Genomic DNA, 20,565 nt, shown 5'->3' on the forward strand with positions numbered 1-20,565 from the left:
CCCAGGTGGAACCGAGGTGATGGGCATCCTGAACCCCGCTCAGGCACGTATCAAGAGGCGGTGTAGGGCCAAGCCTCTGGAAGGCAAGATGAGAAAAATCTTGAGAAGCTGGAAGAAAGCGTGAGTAACAGCGACATGAGACCCTTTGGGGGCGTCAGTGAGTCAACCTTGCGGCGCACCGTTCAGAAAAACAAGAAGGCCGTCATGAAGTGTTTCTCCCCCTTCCTCTAGGTGCTGCCCATTCCGCGTGACTACACATCAAGAAGATGGAGACTGAGTTAACCTTTTTGGACCAGACCATGGGGGTGGGGATGAGTGACGGCCTCTGATGCTGAAGGCCATCTGCAACCATTCCACACGCATTACATACATCTGATGGAACCCGCTGGGAAAGGCAACCCAGATAAATTTCATGCGAACGAGGGATGACTTGAGAATTTAGAAATCACTACAGTTTGCGAAATTCAGGGTTGATGAGGGAGGAAGAACCGTTAAATACCCAGTTGGCAGCGAAGTAACTCCAAGCAACTCCAGAAACTGATGAGAGCTAAAAGCTATGTGCCTCAACCGGTCTTCCATGCCAAGGACGTGAGCTTGTTTGGGAAGTGCATTCCTTAGTAGACTTTTAGGGAAAAAGACAATCTGGAAATTTTAGAGGAAGCTAAGGACAGGATTTTCCTCTGCGTGTGTGCCAATGCCACAAGTGGCAAAAAGATAAAAACCACTGCTGCTTTAGAAAGATCCTAAACCCACGTGTCTCTTGGAAGGTTAAAAAAAAAAAAAAAGACCTTCCTGTTTCCTGGCGATCACACCCCAGAGTATCATTAACTGCTGCCCTCTTTTTGGCTTGCTTTCATAATTGTTTTATCTATTAAGCCCAGTGTTGTTTAATAAAAAAAAAACTTTAATTCAGAGTGTTGCTAATTTTGAACATCTGTCCCAGTCACCCAGACTCACTGTTCTTTGCTCATGCTCAGGTAATACTGTGTTTCTCCCTCTGGAAGGCACTAGCTATCTTCAGTCTTGGATCAGGGAATACTTGAAGCATTCAGGAGGTATTGCCCCAAGCATATGTCTGACCACTTTGCTGACTGTATTGAATAAAACCCCTTGCCTTACTTTTAAAGTAACATGACAACAACATTGCTGACACTTTGGTAGTGATAAAAGAGGCGATGGATGATATAAAACCAGCCGTTCTTACTAAAGCCTAGTGGAAACTTTGGGACGATGTGAATGAATGATTATGCATGTTTTCTATAGATGTTGAAAAAAGCTAGTGAAAAAAACAGATGGGCTTTAAATTCATCAACATTGATGAAGATGAAATTAATGAGCTACTAAAGTTCCAAGTTTTGGTGATAATGAGAGTCTGTAGATGAGGAAGAAGACAAGTCCCTAGAACCAGAAGTAAAGATGAACCTAAGGAAACTGAGTGCTGTCTTATACTCCGCTTGAGGCCTCACTGATGCTGCAATTAATATGGATCCTTTCTTGGATGGAAGTTTGGCCTTTAAAAGAGATTATCATAAATTGTGTACCTATAAAGAGAATCTTCAAAATAAAACCTCTTTTCTGAAGAAAGAGAAGGGAGTTACATAATAAAGAGGAAATGTGGGTGAAGGAGATGGATACAGAATAAGTCTGAAGAAGAGTGTGAGTCTGAATCCTATTAGGAGGAGGCGCAGGTAGAGAGAGGGTGAGAAGCCTCCAGGGGAAGAGCCTGGACTGTCAGGCAGTAGCACTAAGAATCTTACTATCACTGGAGAATCTGCCAAAACCAGAAATGCAGGATTGGACTTTTGGAATCCAACCTTGGAATCGAATTTGGAAAGAGTCGAGGTGCCTGACTTGAAGGAAGAAGTGAACCGAGAGGTGGTTTCTTCCAAATAACAATTCATCACTTGCCATCCTTTCCCTGTTGCCCCAGCATCACCTTCTTCATGACCATCCTTATAATAACCAGCCACGTGGCCATGATATAGATCATCTAGTTGTTGAGCAAACATTTATTAAGCCTAAACTTAATAGGCTTCATTTGGAGTCCTGTGCTAAACTGGAAAACATATCTCAGAATCTAAGGTAAATGGTCATTCTTATTAATGTAATAGGTATAGAAGATCAGAGTCTTGGTTTATTTTAGTGGAATTTGAATATAAAGGTTTTCTTAAAACCACTTGGCCTCATTTACTCACTCTGTTTTTCTTAGATGCTAAATTCTTCAATCACAAATGGAGGTTTTCTGAGTTAACCTTGGTAGTTGCCATGAGGGTACTTACTCTGAAAATGCTGACATGATCTTCCATTTTACAAAGCACTTTTACATTAACCAGTACTGTTAAGCCTCCCTTTAGACCTATGAAGTTCTATTAGCCCATCCTTTAGCAACCCCCTCCCCTAACAGTTCAGAGAGGTTAGGTAACTTGCTGAATCTGCACAGCTAATGATGTAAATGATAAGACTAGGGCCACAACTGATTTATTAACTCCTTTGTCAGACACTTTGCTAGGAAGTGCATCATGCCTCTGAGAAATTATAGTCCCAGGGAATGGACAGGTAATTTAAAATAAACACAGAAGCTGTGAACTGGCAGCATGCAGGCCAGATTTGGCCAACAGATGTGTTTTGTTTGACTTTTCTGTTTTAAAGCAATTTTGAATTAATTTCCAGTATCCCCCCAACCCCTTTTTTGTTTAAGGTACTACTTACATACAATTCACTGATTAAAATGTCACTACCACCACAATCAAAATTTAGAACAGATCCCTTAGTTTTGAAAAGTTTACTTGTGTCCTTGTGTACTCAATCCCTTCTCCTGCCCAGCAATGCCATCCTTTAAAAATTGGGGTATTTCACATTAAAAAAACTGGATTAAAAAATCAGAAACCCCAACAACAGTGGACTCTGCATTCCTGAAGGGCCACAGTCATTCCCTTGCTACTTTGCTTATTTGTTTGCAGCTCCCCATACTTGATATTAAATGTTGCAGCAGAAGTGTGTACCCAGTGCCTCAGGGGAACAGAGGAGCGTGGGAGTAACTGGGAAAGGCTGCTGGGGCAGCTGGCCTGGAAGGATGGAGTCCACAGGGAGAGAGCACTTGGGGGCAAGAGTGTTCTAAACCAAGGAGGATTAGAAGGGACATCCTGGGAGGAGGGGGTGAGGTGGGGAGGGCAAAGCAGCAGAGTGTGCATCACTCGTGTTTGTTGGCGGGATGGGCCTGTATCAAGTGGAAGAGTTTAGTGTCTGTGTTTCAGAGTTTGTATGCTTTGCTTTCTGAACGCTTTCTGTATCTAAGGAATATGCGTTTTTATCTGTACATCTCCGAGGATTTTATGATATTTTGTGTTTGTTGTGTTGTTGGAATGAGAAGGGAAAAATTAGTATTTTTATTTTTGTAAGGGTTATAGGTCTGCGCCTGGTGTTTGGGCTGTATGTTTCCGAGGACGGAGCGGCCAGAGAAAATTGCTTCCCCCTTCCCCGCCACCTCCACTTTCCCGTTCCAACCAGCCTGCCGGGGGCGGGGCAGTAGGGCAGGCAGCAGGTGGGGGGGGGCGGGGCGAGAAGGCGGTTCAGGCCCAGAGTTCCCGCCCCCCACCCCCTCCCTGGGGATTTAGCCGGAGGCCACATTCGCTGCAGCCGCGCAGCTAAATTACCGGCGACACCATGGATAGGCTGGGCTTACGGTGCCCTCTGCCAGGCTACCCTCGGTCCTCTGTCCTTATATGCCTCCTGGTGAGTGCCCCACGCTATGACTTTCCCAATCCCCTCAGCCCTAAACGTCCAATCTGGAAATTGATGGAAGGAGACACACTTTCCTTCAATGCCCTTGGGAATGTGAACTGGGGGCAAGCAGGTAGGGGATGGACAGTAAAATCCCCGGAGACACCACTCGGTGTCCTGGAGGTCGTGGTGTGGTTTTGAAGCCTACCAGCGCCCTTTCTTCACTGCTGAGGGAGCATTGACCCTTGCTGTGTGTCATAGCCAGGGTCAGGGAGGTTGAAGGGGTGTCTGGTGGTGAGTTCTCGTCTACGGGTCCCATGATAGAGTCTTTTCTTTTTGTTGCAGTTACCATATTGTTTTTCTGCGGCTTTGTTTTCTCATCTCAGAGATATCTTTAAATGTTATGGTTGGAAGTGATCGTTTGCAGAGGATCTCCAGTGGTGGAGGTAGCTGAGGGGAAGGTGGAGAGGGTCGGAAGCGCAGGGGTCTAGCCCAGCTCTGATGATCACTTTTGGGTGATTTCTTCCTCTTCCTGGCCCCTTTTCCTCATCTGTAACAACTCGCACGTGTCAGTGGCTCTTAACCCTTCTGGCCTTGTAGATTCTCTCTCTCTCTCTCTTTGTTTTTGGTTTGTTTGTATTTGTACCCAAGGAAACTGTATAGATAAACACAGTGTTTCATTCATTCAGAATATTCATGGATCCCTTAAAACTAGGTGGATTATAAATTTAGGTGGATTGTAAGTTTAGAATCACTAGGTGGTTTCTGATTCCCCTTCTGCCTTTACACGGACTGTAAAGTCAACCCTAACCTCTTAAAGGCTATGCAAATTCTCCATGGGGGAAAAAAAGAATAAAGTACAAAGTCACTGAGTGGATACATAAAATGTTTTAAAAGAATGTAAAAATAGAAAAGGCATATAGTAAAAGGCATAAATAGGAAAATGTTGAAAGACTTAAACAATTATAATAGATCTTTTCCCCCTTGTAATGTTTCTGTTAGGGAATATTGTGATGTATGTATTTTCCATCAGTTTTGCACTAATATAATGTCACTTTCTAACATAGTGTAAGTCCATCCTTGGTTCCAGGTTGACCCTTCATGCTTCTGATCCTTTGTTGATATGATTCACAAACATTTCTCAAGCCCATACTCCCTGTCGGGGTTGTAAAGTGCTGGGAACACAGAAACGAGTGAGACCGAAGAGCACATGTCCAATGGAGGGGACGTATACAAACAACTCTCTATTTCTCCGTGGTCAGTGGTACAGCAGGAGGATGTTCGCAGCAGTCCTAGCCTCTACTCAGTAGATCCCAATAGCATTTCTTCCCATCATGTCAGGACAACAAAAATTGTCTCCAGACATTGCCAGACATCCCCTTGGTGGGAGGAAGCAAATTGCCTTGAGAACCACTGGATTAAGTGAAGCTGAACCGACCCCACTGTATTAATTCCTAACTGTGCCCACTGCAGGTCAAAGAGCCCTGAGTGGGAGGCAGGAGTCTGGGATACAAGTGTTGGCTCGGTTGCGGTTTCTGGATGTTCTGCCTCAGTTACTTTACCTGTTAAATTAAGGCTTATCTTAGATAATACTCGAGAGCACAGCCCTCAGTTTCAGCAACACAGGTGGCATTGCTTTAGAATTGGGCTACATTTTCCACTATTTCACCCGCAGTATCTAGCACAGTTACACGTGAATGGAGGTGAAATTAACTCTTCAAATATCAAGACATGTAAGAGCTTAGTATCAGACTCTGAGTTCATGTGAGTTCCAACACATTTTAGGTGAGCTTGTATTTAATCTTAGCTATACGTTGCACTGATACCTGCTGGCTGGAATGCCACAGATCTTCCCTAGGAATGGCTTTGTTGTTGTTGTTGTTGTTGTTGTTGTTGTTGTTGTTGTCGGACAGGCCATTGCTGTTATTTGAAGTCTGTGCTGGAAGCCACCTTCAAGTCGTGGGGTTGATTCCTTACAGTGTTCCAGGATGTCTAGTTCTCTGCTAAAGGCACTGTTAACAGGCCTTCTCTCCTTCACAAGACCAGTTAGCCTTAACAACAACATCTCGCTGGGGTATTAATTCACTAGTCTACAAGTATTTAGTGAGAACCTGCCGTATGCCATGGACTGTGCTGGAGATACCGTGATGAGCAAGGCACGGCCCCTATCTTTATTGAATTTGTGACTGCAGATTATGTTTTCCTACCTCGCTTGAACTCATGGCAGCTCTGAGACAGGCAGCACAAGCGTCAGAACCTCCACTTTCGAGATAAGGTTTATAGAAGGAGAGGCAGTAACTTGGGGAAGGCCAGGGCAGTTAGCAATATTGGCACTAGGATCTAATTTAAATCCTACTGTGCACACATCCACACACACACTAAAAGCTTTATTGAAAAGTCTTTTTTTTTTCCATGCATGGTGACTGGTTCAGTTCAGAGGACTTAGTATGTTGAATTGGTGGTTTGGTGGAGGTAGCAGGAGGGAATGAGAAACCCAACCCAGACAGGCCTCCAGTCAAACTGAAGCTAAAGACAAAAACGCTGCTCAGGCCCTGCCAAGAAGCAGAAGAAGTAGGAGCCAGGACTTGGGCGACAGCATAACAGGAGTGGGAGGACAGAGGTTTATTTGAGCGAGGAATGAGCCCTGGGCGGGGAGACACGAGAAACACACCCTTGTTCGGCCTGGCTTCCAGCACAGTGGGACTCCTCACCGGTTGCCTAGTCCTTGTTAATGACTCCATCGTGCCCCCCAAGCGGAGAACCCTGGATGGAGGGTGTCTCCACTTCTTTTCATTTCTTCTTTTTGAAACATTTATCATCAAAACAATAAGAAAAATTGTATCTTGAATGCCTTTTCCTCTCACGTTGTCATTGCCATCGTGTTCTTTTTCTTGGATCATTGTGATGGTTTTCTAAGCAGGCTCTTTCTGATCATTTTTCATCCTCCCTCCTGGTACCCTGCTTAGTTTCACTGTGTTATTACTCTGCTCCTTAAAAACCCCCAAAAGTACCCTCTCACTTGAGGTCAGGCTCCAGACTCCTTAGCCTGACCCTTTTCTTTATAGTTGTAGCCAGTTTCATTTCTTCCCGATCTAACACCCAGACCAAGACCCCTGCAGACTGTGCATCTCATCTATCCCCAAATACCTCTTGGGCTGGGACATATTATCATTTGCTTAGTATGTCTCCCTTTCCTCTTGTGATCCTACTTACAGTTTCAGATCCAACTTAGAGGGTGCCTTTGCTAGCCTTCCTCATGGTCCCCCCAGCTCTCCATTTTACCAGCACAGGTGGTATTGCTTTAGAAGTAGGCTGCCTTTTCGTCTAGCTCGCCCACAGTGCCTGGCACATATGCAGATGAATGGAGGTGAAATTAACTCCTCAAACATCATTATTGTAAGAGTTTATAATTCATTATAATCTCCGCAGGATGAGAGCAGTTTGTTGTGGGCCAGTTAGTGTCACCTCCAGAAGAATGGAGTTCAAGCCCTGGCTGGTATAGCTCAGTGGATTGAGCACAGGCCTGCAAAGCAAAGGGGTCGCTGGTTCGATTCCCAGTCAGGGCATATGCCTGGGTTGCAGGCCAGGTCCCCAGTGGGGGGTACACAAGAGGCAACCACACATTGATGTTTCTCTCCCTCACTGTCTTTCCCTTACCCTCTCTCTAAAATAAATAAATTAATTAATAAAATAAGTAAGAATGGATTTCACGTCATCCAGACTTGAGTCCTAATCCTGTCTTCACCAAATCAAAGCTGTGTGATTTTGAGCAAGCTTCTTGATTTCTAAGCCTCTATTTTTTGGTCATCTGCAAAATGCAGAGGAAAATATCTAGGCATGAGAACTTCGTTGAAGCACTGAAGCTCAAGATCTCAGAAATTATATTTTGGATGGGGAATGGGCATGAAAAAATGATGCCCAGCCTTGGTGCCAGTCTGCTTGAGGAGACAGATAATGAGTCACCATGTCACTGCTGACTTGTGCTTTTTCCCACCGTTTAGATCCTGACAGCCTCTCTCCTGACATACCCCCTGATCAGGACCCTTAGCCTGCAGCTCCATTCAGCTGTCACTGGCAGTTTTGTCTCCGGCACTTATTCCATCGTCTTTGTCAACTGCCCCAACGAGCAAATTGCCAGAGATATTGCCAGGTATGGAAAAGGGGCTGAGGTGCTGCCCCAGGAGGCTCAGGGAGCTACCAGGATGCTCCAGAGGGGCCACTTTGGGGCCGTTCTCTCACTCCTGACCACCCCGTCCATCCAGGGATGAACTGCACAGCTGTCTGCTTGGGGTGGTGCAAGGAGCACAGCCGAGTGGTCCTGTGGAACCTGCTGCTGGCCTGGAAATGTTGAGCATGGGGGCCCATGAGGCACATGAGACCCAGAGGGATATGTGGTTTACCCAAGGTTTTAAGATAAGAGAAAGTGGAATCCTACCTGTTGAGAATTTTAAGTCTCCCGATTCCTGGTCCATCTCTCTTTCTTCTTGGAGATAACTCTCTTTGCTCAGTTCCAGAAGTGTTCCCAGTCCCAGAAGAAGTCCCAGGTGAAGCCCTGGCTGGTGTAGCTCAGTGGATTGAGCGCAGGCTGCGAACCCAAGCATCGCAGGTTCGATTCCCAGCCAGGGTACATTCCTGGGTTGCAGGCCATAACCCCCAGCAACCACACATTGACGTTTCTCTCTCTCTCTCTCTCTCTCTCTCTCTCTCTCTCTCTCTCTCTTCTCTCTGTAAAAATAAATAAATAAAATCTTTAAGAAGTCCCAGGTGAGAAGGAGGAAGTGGCCAGTCCAAATATTTAGAAAATTTCTAGACATGGCCATTGTGTAGTGGAATGAACATTGGACTTGTAAACAGACCAGCATTTGAATCTTGGCTCCACCACTTGCTGTGTTAACTGGAGCAAGTCCCTTCCCTTCTCTAAGTTTCCTGAATTATAATGTAGGATAATGTCACCTGCCTCACAGGATGGGGAGGATTAAATGATACGAAATATGTACAATCCTTACCCTAGTAACTTGAATGTAGTAGGTGCTCAATAAATGTTTGTGGTATCTGAATTTCCCCTCCTTCATTTCTCTTTATAGATACAGCTTTGAAGAGGGTTCCTGGGGCTGGAGGGTAATGGACTTGACTTCTTGCTCCATAGCTCAGCATTCTTGAAGTTGATGATAGACTAGGTTATAGTGTTTTCAAGTGTTGAATCTGGTCTTTGGGAGCACACACCCTCCAAATTCTTGGTCATAGCTTGCATTTGATTCCATCTTTTTTTCCTCCAACCAGAATGTAATTTTTTTCCATGTTAACATTACCTTTGGAGAACAGCTCTTATCTAAAAGAACCTGTAATTACTTCAGAGATACAACCATAGTGTTTGGCAGCTAAGAACTGAAATCCCTCCTGATGCTTCTTATATGCCCAGGGTCTGTATTGAACTGTCTTTTCTCTGGACCCTTGAATCAGTGGTCCTGCCAAGGAGGAACTTCAGCTGACATCTGTGAGGTTTGGTATTGGGAGGAAATTGATTCTAATGCTTGGATTGTAACTGGTTGAAAGTCCAGTTCAGGTAAATGGGATCAGTATCAGATTGGAGAGAGATTTCTATTATCTTCTTGCATCCAGAATTGTTAAGGAGAAGTCAGGTGCTTATCAGGGTCTTTCCTTTCTTTGTAGGTAATACTGCTTCTCTACGACAATTTTTAGCGTTTTCTCTTTATCTTAATGTTCAGTTACTAACTTGTTGAATATTCCCTCTCTATTCTTCATATGTCTTTTTTTTTTTTTTGGAACTCCTATTAGAAGGAGATTGAGTTTGTTCCCTATGACTGAACTTTGATATTTTCCTAATCCTTTATTCTGTGTACAGGGAGAATTCCTGAGCCCATTCTTCTGTCTTATTTGTTTTTCGTTTGTTGCTATGCAGCCCTTCCATTGAGTTTTTTGTTTAAACGATGTGGTCTCCCTTTTCAAGATTTCCAGTCATTCTTTCATAACCAACTACTCACGTTTCTTAAATGTCTGATCGTATTATAATCTGATCCTGTTTTATGGATGCAATAATCCTGCTTTATCTTTCTGTAGATATTATACTTATATTTTTCATTTTTCCAGCTTTATTGAGATATAGTCAACATATAATATTGTGTAAGCATAAGGTATACAAATGATGATTTGATATATGTGTATAGCAAAATAATTACCACAGTAAGGTTAGTTAACACCTGTATCACCTCACACAGCTACCTTTTTTGGGGGGTGAGGACTTTCAAGATCTACTCTCTTAACAACTTTCGGGTATACATAATTATACTTATTTTAAAATCTTGGTTTTGACTATACTGTTGACTGGTCCTCTTACATAAATTCTTTGGTTTGTTGATTTTTTTGTCTCTCACTGCTGACATTCCTCAGATGCGTACTTTGTTATTCTTAATTGTAACCTCTCTCTCTCGTCTTCTTAGCCGTGCTTGTGGGGAGGCGCAGGAACAGCTGCAAGGAATTGGGATTCGCAGCACTGTTTTCCGTGTGCGTGTGGTTTGGGGGGGACATTCCACAGACTGGGGCGCCCTAGTAACTGGCCTCCTCGGCATGAATTCTTCCTTTCACCCTTGGCTGTCTCCAGCTACTAGGACATTGTTTTGCCTTTTCCCCCAGAGTGCCTACCCTACTCCTCCTTCCTGGAGACAAACACCCCATTATCGCTGCCTGGGCCATGGGAGATTTGGGGCACCCACCTGTTCCTGCTGCGGCATTCCCGCAGTTCACCGTGATGGCTGCCTCCAAGTTCCTGCCCGCTGTGGTTCCCGTCGCCTCCTGAGACGGACGGGTGCTTTCGTCTGTGCAGGCAGTCCCCTGCGTGCTCCCTTCTGTGTCCTGGGCTGCCTTTTATTTTCTGAGGCCTCCTCACAGTTGCTGGTACAGAAAGCGTTCTCCTTACTGTGTTCTGACAGGGCTAAGGAGTGTGTTTGGCCCACGACACTGGACTGAAAGTCGGAAGTGGAGTCTTTAGTGATGTGACTCTGGGACAACAGATTGTCTTTCCTGGAGGTTTAACTCACTCGCAATGTTTGCCTGCCACCTTTGGAACTGGTAGAATGTAATTCCTCAGCAAGCGGCTGAGTGAGCAGGACTCGCAGCAGTTGCTTAAGCAAACTTGTGCCACATGCCTCTCTTGCGGTCAGGGATTTATTTATCTCCTCTAACTCTGCGAGGGAACGAGGGTGGTGTTGATACCCCATTAATGCGGAGCCTTAAATAGAGAGCACTGTTGAGCCTGGAACTCCAGGGAAGAGAAAGTAGGTCAGTTCTCTTGGCAGCAGCCGGAGGAAGGAGGGATCAGCGAGCAAGGCTCAAGTGAGGTTTATGTGGCAAGGTGCAAGCACTTCAGAGAAGAGAGGCCAGCTCCCTCCGCTGCCTGAGACTGGAGAAAGGTTTGTCAGGGCCCGATCCTGGGGGCTGGAGGTTTTGGCATGTGGGAACAGCTCTTGGCATCAGCAGCTCGGTGACTTGGTGGTTCTTCTCTTTCTGTGACACCGGTACTAGTTCAAGCCTCTTGGATTGTATTCCCCAGAGTGCTTCACAGGAATCTGAGATGATCAGACCCGGGATGCCAAGCTGCGGTCTGTCGAAAACAAAAATACCTTAGAGGTCTGCAAAGACGAAGATTGTGCTCTTAGGGCTATGAAAGAAACCTTTACCAGGAAAGGTGAAAAGAGCCTATATTTGCCAAAGACAAACACAAGTTATGATTCTCTTCTCGCGTTCACTTGGAGTTGTGTGGTCACGTGGGTGTCTACAGATCAGAAGCACTGAGTGTCAGCCCGATACATACCTGTATGAAAAAAGCAGAAATGGGGTAACAAAAGGAGCTCTTGGTGGTGAAAAGTCTTAGGAGCTGCTGGTGGAGCCATCTTCTCATTATACAGCAGGAGGGTCGGGGTGCGTGAGGGGGCGTGCCTATCCTGGGTAGGTGGTTGAACGCGCTGCAGAAGGTCACGCAGCCACGCTCCTGCAGGGCCAGGAATGGAACCCGGGTCTTCTTGTTCTCTGTCCAGAGTTCATCCTCGTTCCCTAGGCAGACTGGGCCTGTCCTTCACACCGCCACGAGGAGGGGCGCTCTAAAGCATCATCTAGTTCCCCGGAACTCCTGCCCCCTGTCCCTTCTCTTTAGGTCCTGGACACTAGCCCCACTGACTGCCCCTTTCTTTGCTTTAGGGCTGTACTGGGCAAGAAGCTGGCTGCCTCGGTGAACATTCTGCCCGAGGCATCCTCGCTGTGAGTTTTGCCTCTGCCTCGGCCTCGGGAGTGGTGTGGGCGGGCGTGCTGCTGCGTCAGGTCCTGGCTGGTGGAAAGGGCGCTGCACGGATGGGGAATTGGAAAAGGACAATTCAGAGGCATTTAATTAATCAACTGTTGATCCGTATTCAGAGGAAATTAACCAGTGGGTTTGTGTCATCCATGAACAAAAGCAAAAATGTGCTGCGTATAGAGAAAGGAGGAAAAAACCCTATAGTTTAGGAACCGTGGATCTTGTTTGCACGGTCTTTATTTAAATCCATCAGTTTGCTTTTAGCACAGAAGCCAGACTGGGCAGTCCATCCCTGAGTAAGCCAACTAGGGACATCAAAGAAAACCATTTCCATTGTCTAGATTCATTGGAAGACTGAGCAGTTGGCACATGTGACAGGCTGCACTGTGTCGACAGCTTCACCGTAGCTGAGCCTGGCCTGCGCCGTTCCTCCCAGCCCACCAGAACATTGTTATTTTAGCAGCCCACTCCAAGTGCTGCAGGATTTGTCTTGTGACTTAATTGCTCTGATCAGCCTGTTTCTCATCTTCCCTCCTAGAAAGAGAGAGTGAGAGAATGGGGGTGGGGTAGGTGGGGAGGGAAATAATATATATCTACTCTGAAGGTCAAAACAGAAAAATGTTCTGTAAGGAAAGCTCCCCCCACCTGCCGGCAGCGTCACTGCCTCCACGGCTCGCACCGTCTGTGGCTGTGGCTGTGGCTGTGGCTGTGTCTCCCAAATGTGGCTGTGTCCTGGGTTCCTGAGCTCCATTCTGGGTCTGCCCAGTCAGTCTCCCTGAGCGTGGGGCTTGGGTCTCTGAATTTTTTAAAAGTTGTGTAGGTGATTCACACCAAGGCAGTCTGGGAACCAATGCTTGGGCCCTAGAATAGAATTTCAGCCTGGCACGTCCTTCCGGTGGCCTATAATCGATCCTTTTACCGCAGCTCTGTGAGACAAGACCCGTGGCCCAGGTCATCTTAGACTTGCCCTGGGGCAGTGCAGTCAGCACCGGAAGAATGTGCTGGCAAGGTTCACTGTCCCTGAACTGTGTGAACACTGTATTCTCCAGCCAGGTGTCTTTCCCTTCCCTTCACGGGATGCTGCTCTCATACTCTCTTCTGAACACCATCCCTGACTTTTCACCTTTGGACCTGTTTCCGTGTCTTATAAGGCTCACTGCTTCCCTGAAGCCTCCCGTGCTTTTTATATATCCTTTCCTGGGCACTCAGTGCGGAGAGTCAGTGATAATAAAAGCAGCACCCCTCCAAAGGAGGGGGAGGGGCCTGGAAGCGGAGGGTATAAAGCAAGTGTTGAAAGAGCCAGAGATGCCCAGTTTGGAGGTGAGAAAACACAGGAGTTTCTGCAGGGCTTCCTGAGGTGGTTCCTCCTGTGGAAGCTGGGGAGGGCAACTGGGAGGCAGATGTTGGCCGCACCAGAAGAAAAACCACCCCATAGGTGTAGACCTATAAGGGAGACGGACTTCTTCAAGAAATGGGGAGCCTCTCACCTCCAGGAATGTTCAGGCGGATGCTAGGAACATGCATGAGAATGGTTGCCCTGGATGGTCTTTGTGCCCTGGCCAACTCTAGACTTTTTTACATGGGCTTGGAAAGATTCTCAAGTTTCCGTCTCAGTGAGTCACCTAACTGGGCCAGGCGTGACATTTCCCTGGGCCTGTTTGATGAGCATCGTAACTGGGTTCTGTTCTCTTCTCCAGCTACTTCTGGAATGGAGAAATAGAAGAAGCCACGGAGATTCTGTTGGTGAGTGAGGCAGGGTGGGGGGAAGGGCAGGGCCTTGATATAGGACGCCCAAGTGAGACCAAGGCCTTTTTCCCAGATTCCAATGAAAAATTAGCAAAGATCAACCGATTGAGATCAACGTACTAGCCCCAAGTAAGATGTCTTGGGTTCACTTGGGAGCTAGCTGGGGACAGGGCCGGTGACCTGGAGGGAAGGCCGTCTCCTAAAAGGCCAGACGAATGAGCAGCAGCAGAGCTGGGCTGACGTCCTAAAGCAGTGATGTGTGTTTTTCTCTTTTCCAGTTAATGAAGACAAAGACTTCCAAGGTCCACACTTTGTCCAGTTATGTCAGGTAAGGCTGGCGTCTCTTCTCAGCTGGGAGCGTTCCATAGAGACTAGGTGAATGGGCTTGAAAAGCAGGAAACCTCGTCACCAACCTTCCGTGTGACCCTGGACATGTCCTGACCCTCAGAGTCTCCATGTGTAAAACGAGAGGCTAGATGAGTGAGCTCACGCCAGTGGTTCTCAAAATTTTGGTCTCTGGGGCCCCACGCACTTTTAAAAATTATTGAGGACCTAAAAGAGCTTTGTGTACGTGGGTTATATCAAAGTTGACTGTATCGGAAATTAAAACCGAGAATTAAAAAATTTAAAAATAACAATAATAAACCATTATTATTACCATTACATATTAATGTTGTAAATAATGCATTTTATGGAAAGTAACCATATCTCCCTCCCCCCAAAATGAGGAGAATGGCATCATTTTACATTTTTGCAAAATCTGGCTTAATAAGAAGCATCTTTAAATATTGGGACACTCTTAAAGCTCATGGTGATATATTCAAGTTTTACAAATATCTAATTTTTGCTTGAAAACATAATTTTTTTCCTTGGCAGCAAATTATTTAAATTGTTTTCACTCGAATGATGGACTCACTGTATTCCTCATTCTCAAATCTGAGTAACCATAATTTGGAAAAGTGACGAATTATTGGAACTCAGACTTAAAAATGGTGTTCCATGAAAAAATCTAGCTTTAGCTTGTGACTCAAACAATCAGACAAGTTTAAGACACCATTGAATTTAGGCATACAGCCAAGTGCCTTATGTACACTTCCCACTTTGTCACACAGTATTGAAAAGACATACTCAGGGGTTGAAATTTAATAAAAACAGTAACTCTTACCACTCTGTCAAGGATGTCCTTAAGTGAATTTGGCCTGGTGCGCATGCAGGTGTGTGGTGGACAGCAGTGACAGCTAGTGCAGGGTGGCGCCGTGTGCGAAGGTGCCAGCGGTTTCACCCGTCATCGCTTTTGCACCAGCAGTGCGAATGTTGACATAGGAAGAGGTAGATAACACATTAGCAGCATTATGAAATAGTTTTGGCCTCATGGACCTCCTGAAAGAATCTTGGAGTTGCCCGGGAGTCAACCTGGAGAACCACTGGTTTACAGCCTTCCCATTCAAAGTGTGATTCTGGAATAATGGGCACCGCCTGGACGCTTGCTAGAACGGCAGAGTGTCGGGGTCTCCTTCCGAACCGAGCTCCAGCTTAACATGATCCTCAGGTGATTCCCATGCACGTTAAAAGCTTGAGAAGTACCGGTCTACACCGGTGATTCTTGGTGCTGGCTAATGCTATAATTGCTTGGAGACATTTTTCATTGGGTTTCAATGACCCATTTAGGCCCTATTTCAGATTTTGACTTCATTTATCTGGATGGGGGATCAAATAGGTTCTTCAGAAGCACCCAGGTTGACACTAATGTGCAGCTAGGGATGCAGGTCACTCACCTAGATGATAAAACCCCTTTCCTTCCTTCCAATCAGGATTCTGGGAACACCTGGCTATGCCCTGGTCTCAGGTCCAGCAGGAGGGAAGGCCCCGTGTTACCGCCGTAGCAGAGGTGTGGGGATAAGGCACCTTCGGTGGAACTAGCACAACCAAGCATTTACAGCTTATCCAGTGAGGGGCAGCTGCAGAGTTAAGATGGTAAACCCCAGAGCTTGACCTCCAGGGTCAAATCCTGGCTTTTCTACTTGCTAGTTGTAGCTCAAGTGCATGCAAATGGGTTAGACTTTCTGTGCCTCAGTTGGCCATCTGTAACAGGCGGGTCATACTAGTGCCTCGGGGTGAATTTATGTGAAGTGTACATGTAAAGTGCCATGTCAGAGGCAGCTGTTACTGCTAACGTGTTACAGATGTCTTCCTCTCTGTGTCTGAATACTGTATGTCTGCTTATAAACACACGTACACTGGTCCAGGCGTCCATGAAATAAGTTAAGAAAATTCGTGATCCTGGGGCACTGGGTAAAATTACCCGGCTCACTCTCAGTGTTGAGGCACCTACACACAGGTGGTGATGCATGCTGTCTCGTGAGAACTTCCCAGTGCCTCGTTCGCAAAGGAAGCAGAGGGCTACTGCTCCCTTTTGACAGGTGGGAAACTGAAGCCCCAGGCCCTGGGTTTCTTGAGTCTGGAAAATGAAGAAAACTCGGCATTGTGTGCCCAGGGCCAGGTGGAAGATACTGGGAGAAGGGAGAGGGAGTCCCGTGGGTTCGGATGGTCGAGGAAGATCCCTTGAAAAAGCCAGTGGCTGAGTTTGGCCTTGCAGGGGAGAGAGGTTTTTGACTGATGAACAGGAGCAGGGAGAGCTTGCTGGGTGGAGGAGAGACTATGGCAGCATGGTGGGGGGTGGGGCACAGTGGTGAGTGTGGGGCAGCAGCGAAGACAGTAGCTAACGTTCGGTGAATGCATACGGTACCAGTCAGTGCGCCGGGTCGGTACTTCATATACTCCGTCTTATTTAATCTTCAGCAGTCCAGGCAGGTAGGTGCTATCTTCAGTCCTCCTTTTATAAGATCTTTAGAGAAATTAAGTGATTTGTCCACGGTCACACAGCTAGGAAGGGGCAGACTTAGCATTTGAACCCGTGACTGTGAGACTCGAAAGCCATCTGGCCCTTCTCTCCTGCTAGATCTGAGACCAGGGTATAGCCACCCTGGTCTCCCACTCGGACAGATGGAAAACATGGGCTCAGGGGTGGTGGGTCACGGAGCTGGACAGGTGGGCCGCAGCAGATTGCAGATCTGCTCCAGGTGGGCCTCGAGTGAGGCTGGCCTGTGGGGTTTTATCGGCATGGGCTGATTCTAATCATAGTCACCCACGAGACTCTCTGCTTTCTTTCCAAAGGCTGGTGCATCCTTTTGAAATCCCAGAGATCTTCAGTCTTCCCATGGACCAGGGAGACGTGCACTATCTGAGGTGGCTGAAGGAGGGCATGGAGGAGGACTGAGCGCGCGAGGCTCTCTGTGAACCCTGCTGGCTGCCTGTGGCCTTCGTCCCCTGCACTCTGGGGAAGGGAGGCCTCTTTCGGCCTCCTAGCATCTCTGGATTCTGTGTTTTTTTTGTCAGCACAGAGGAGCTAAATAACTTGTGGACATTGAAGGTCCGAGGCTTCTGAGGCTAGAAGAGGAGGCTGGGCCAGTCAGGCTAGGCAAAAACCCGCCGGAACTTGTGTCTGAGTGCATCACCCTTGAATGTGCCCCCAAGGGTGGGAGAGCAAGGGTGGTTTTGTGCAGGGGTGGCAGTGGGAGTGAGGTTTTTCATCTTCAGCAGTCGCTGGGCTTACCTCGCGTGTCTAGGGTGGGATTACTCTCCTGGTTCTCAGGAGGAGGAATAGAACTGATGACCTGTTTGCCTAGGAGGGTGTGGGATGAATGTCTCCTCCTAGAGGAACGGGCAAGTGCTTTCTGTATTCAAAGCATGGACTGTGAATGGTCCAATATCAGGGACAAGCAGGATTCTTCCTCCTAGCTGCGGAGGGTGCTTGTGATCCCTGAGCCCCGAGGAGCGGGCCTGGGGATGGGCTCCAGGAGTGTGTGCAGGACTGGGGGAACAGCCGTGTTTAGACGCAGCCTCCTGGGTTGGGAATGAGTCTTGCCTCTTTCCTAGCCCGAATATGGCAGATCTCAGGAGGTCCCGTTGCCTTGCTCAGTGGAGACATAGGCTCTGAGCCCACCATACTAACTGTTTTACCTGAGCACTGAAACTGAGCATCCTACAGTAGGAAAGAACCCTGGGGAACTTCTAGGCTCTTGTTTTTCAGACTTGCTCCACAGAGCCCCCCTGCGGCTGGCAGAAGGTACTCCCTGCTTCCCCCCACTACTTCAGTCATGCAACTAACTGGACTTTTACTATTTTAACGTATTGAGCTGTCTTGTGAGATTTGTAGGATTTTTTAAAAGTTTTCATTGTTAAAAGTTGTAAACCAGGGTCTAAGCCAGTCTCTGTGCAGATGACTGGAGAAAACTGAACTACACCAAGGTCCAGAAAGGGGGTGTGTTGTTACTAAGGGTGCAACCAAGGCTGCTCGCCCTGCGTCTGGTGCTGCCCTGTCCCTGCCCCCTGCCCCCCCGCCCGTACCAGTGGAGGAGGGCCGGGGAGGCTGAGCTTCCTGTAGGGTGAGGAGGAGAGAAACGTGACCTAGGCCCCTCCAGGAGTCTGTCACAAGGTAACTCCACTCTGGGGAGTCCGTGGGCAGTTGGGGTGAGGGTCCCCTGAGAGAGGGTCCACAGACATCTGTGGTTATCTGGGCCCTTCTTTCAGAGGGAATGGTGTGTGGGAGGGGTGGTGCCAGGCTCTCATTCTGACTGACACCTCCTGTTTCTGGACCTTAGTTCCCCTGAACATGAAACAGGGGGTGGGGGGGGGGTGTTTCCCAGGGTCCTTCTGTGGAAGCTCTGTCGGGGTTCAGGCTGAGGCCCTTTCAGAGGTCCAGAGAGTTCTTTTCTGGCAGCCAATGGGGATGGGGGCGGGCTCTTCCAAGAGGAGAACAGGGAGAGTGATGACGGTGATGTCCCTTTTCACAGCCAATGTTTCTGATCACGTAAGAAAAACCTGGTGTGAAGTCACCTTGTCCGCAAATACGCAGGGGACCCCACGTGGACCACCTGTGTTGCTTTCAGGATCAAGTCCAGTTTCTTGGTCCGGTGCTCAAGGCCCGTCATAACCTTGGCCCACCTCACTTGTCCATCCTCACCCACCTCTCCTTGCCCACTCCGGCCAGTGGCTGGCTCCAGTGAGCCGCTGCACGTTGTTCCTGGGCTCAGGCTCAGGCCGTCCCCTCCGCCCGGGGAGCGCGTCCACATGCCTGCGGTGGCTGTACCCTTAGTACAGCCGTGGGGGCTGGGCCAGGACCTGGACTAGTGTTCCCACGCGGGAACACCTTCCCAGCGTCTCTCAGGAAGTGTGTGTTTTTGACTCTGGAGTCCCCAGAAAAATCAGTTGAAGAAATGAGAAAACATATTGAAATGATCTGTGATACTAAAGCTTAAAAGCATAGAGACATCACTGGTGTGAAGGACTCCATCTGACGAGAAGCAAGCAGGAAACGCCAGCACGCCGAGTTGCAGGTCAGGGGGGCCGAGGCCAGAGCATGGCGGGGAGAGAGAGGCTCGCTGCCCAGTCTTGCTCGCGATGTTATGATGTTACGTGAGCAGGGTGTGTCTGTAGCCCTGCCCGCTGCAAACCGTGAGTCGTTCTTGCAAGTAAAGTAAGTTTATACACAGTGTATTTTATATAAATCCTATGAGCCGTATTCCAAGAAATAAGCGTTGAAAGCAAAATAAGTTCTTGATTTGGCAGTTTAAACACGTGATTCTTGTACTGCTAACCTCGCTAGGATACTTGAATATTACCTTATTTGAATATTATTCAAATAAGGTAATATTCAATTGAATATTGAATAATTGAACACCTGGCATTTTCCAGGATTGAAATATTCCCTCCAGGCTCCGGTTCTTTGTAAATACTGTATAACTAAGCTTAGTATCCCTATTTGTTAAACAAAAAAATTTCCAGCTACCTATAATAATGAGGAAAGAGTGTGAACTATTTTAAGAATAACTTAAGGATTTAGGGATTTTCTGAGAATGCTAATTTCTTGCTCCTAAATTCCAAAGGTTAGTGCTTGTTGTACATTTGTAAACACTAACCCAGACCACGAAGAACTGGGCCCTCTGCGGCCTGGGGAGGACCGCTGTCCTCAGGAGGGCCTGTGTAGCTGCTCGCTGTAGAACTCGGACCACCACCCAGGTCTCCGGACACCTAGTGCCTTTCCCTTTCATTCCAGTGCACTGATTTCAGCCCGAAGAACAATCCCTACACTCCACCCTCCCCCCAGCTCCAACGGCGGTTTTGTTCCAAGGGCAGTTAAAAGGTTGAAAACAACCCTGGCTGGGTGGCTCAGTTGGTTGGAGCATCATCTCATACACCAGAAGGTTGCGGGTTCGATCCTCTGTCAGGGCGTGTACAGGAGGCAACCAATCATATTTCTCTCCCTCAATAAAATCAACATATGAGGATTTAAAAAAAAGGTTGAAATCGAAGGAATGGCAGATAAACGTGGGAGCCATAGTTAATATTTTTAGGGGCAGCCGTGAACACTTACAGGGATTAACAGGCTGCCCTTCTCCCCTGAAACTCCAGAATTTCGTTTAGAGCCTTGGTCTTCACTGCCCTATAGCTGACTTTTTCCTGGCCCTTCACATTTATTTTTCTCTCTCCAAACTGCCCGAAATGTAACGTTTATCTAAAGGCATAAGGCATGACATTTCTGTGGGAAAGGGCTCCCTCTCAGCACCCCGGGGAACTGAACGCAGCAGGGGTTACCTCTGCCACGTGACGGGGAAGGGAATCGAACCAAAGGACTCGGACCAAAGTGGCGCCCCTGCTACCCGGGAGAGCCGGGCTCGGCGCGCACCGCAGGCTTCCGGGGCGTGTGCCTCCGCGCCCTGACCAGTCCTGTAGCT

The 20,565-nt window shown here is 47.5% G+C and overlaps 1 protein-coding gene across 1 annotated transcript; it reads left to right on the forward strand.

The window, feature by feature from the left end:
• The first annotated feature begins 3,608 nt into the window (after positions 1 to 3,608).
• Positions 3,609 to 19,325, forward strand: LOC123820047 (protein CutA homolog). The gene is made up of 6 exons (XM_045840735.1): positions 3,609 to 3,732; positions 7,722 to 7,870; positions 11,932 to 11,991; positions 13,723 to 13,768; positions 14,050 to 14,099; positions 16,946 to 19,325. The coding sequence occupies exons 1-6, from the start codon at positions 3,664 to 3,666 to the stop codon at positions 17,046 to 17,048; spliced, it is 477 nt and encodes a 158-aa protein (XP_045696691.1). The 5' UTR covers positions 3,609 to 3,663; the 3' UTR covers positions 17,049 to 19,325.
• The last annotated feature ends 1,240 nt before the right edge of the window (positions 19,326 to 20,565 follow it).

The sequence above is a fragment of the Phyllostomus hastatus genome, unplaced genomic scaffold (genome assembly GCF_019186645.2).
Source record: "Phyllostomus hastatus isolate PE091 unplaced genomic scaffold, TTU_PhHast_1.1 phas_contig_34, whole genome shotgun sequence".
Lineage (NCBI taxonomy): Eukaryota > Metazoa > Chordata > Mammalia > Chiroptera > Phyllostomidae > Phyllostomus > Phyllostomus hastatus.

Coding starts and splice junctions, on each gene's coding strand:
- LOC123820047 (XM_045840735.1), top strand. CDS start 3,664: ATGGATAGGCTGGGCTTACGGTGCCCTCTGCCAGGCTACCCTCGGTCC. Junction 11,992..13,722: donor CTGCCCGAGGCATCCTCGCT/GTGAGTTTTGCC, acceptor TCTCTTCTCCAG/CTACTTCTGGAATGGAGAAA. Junction 13,769..14,049: donor AAGCCACGGAGATTCTGTTG/GTGAGTGAGGCA, acceptor TCTCTTTTCCAG/TTAATGAAGACAAAGACTTC.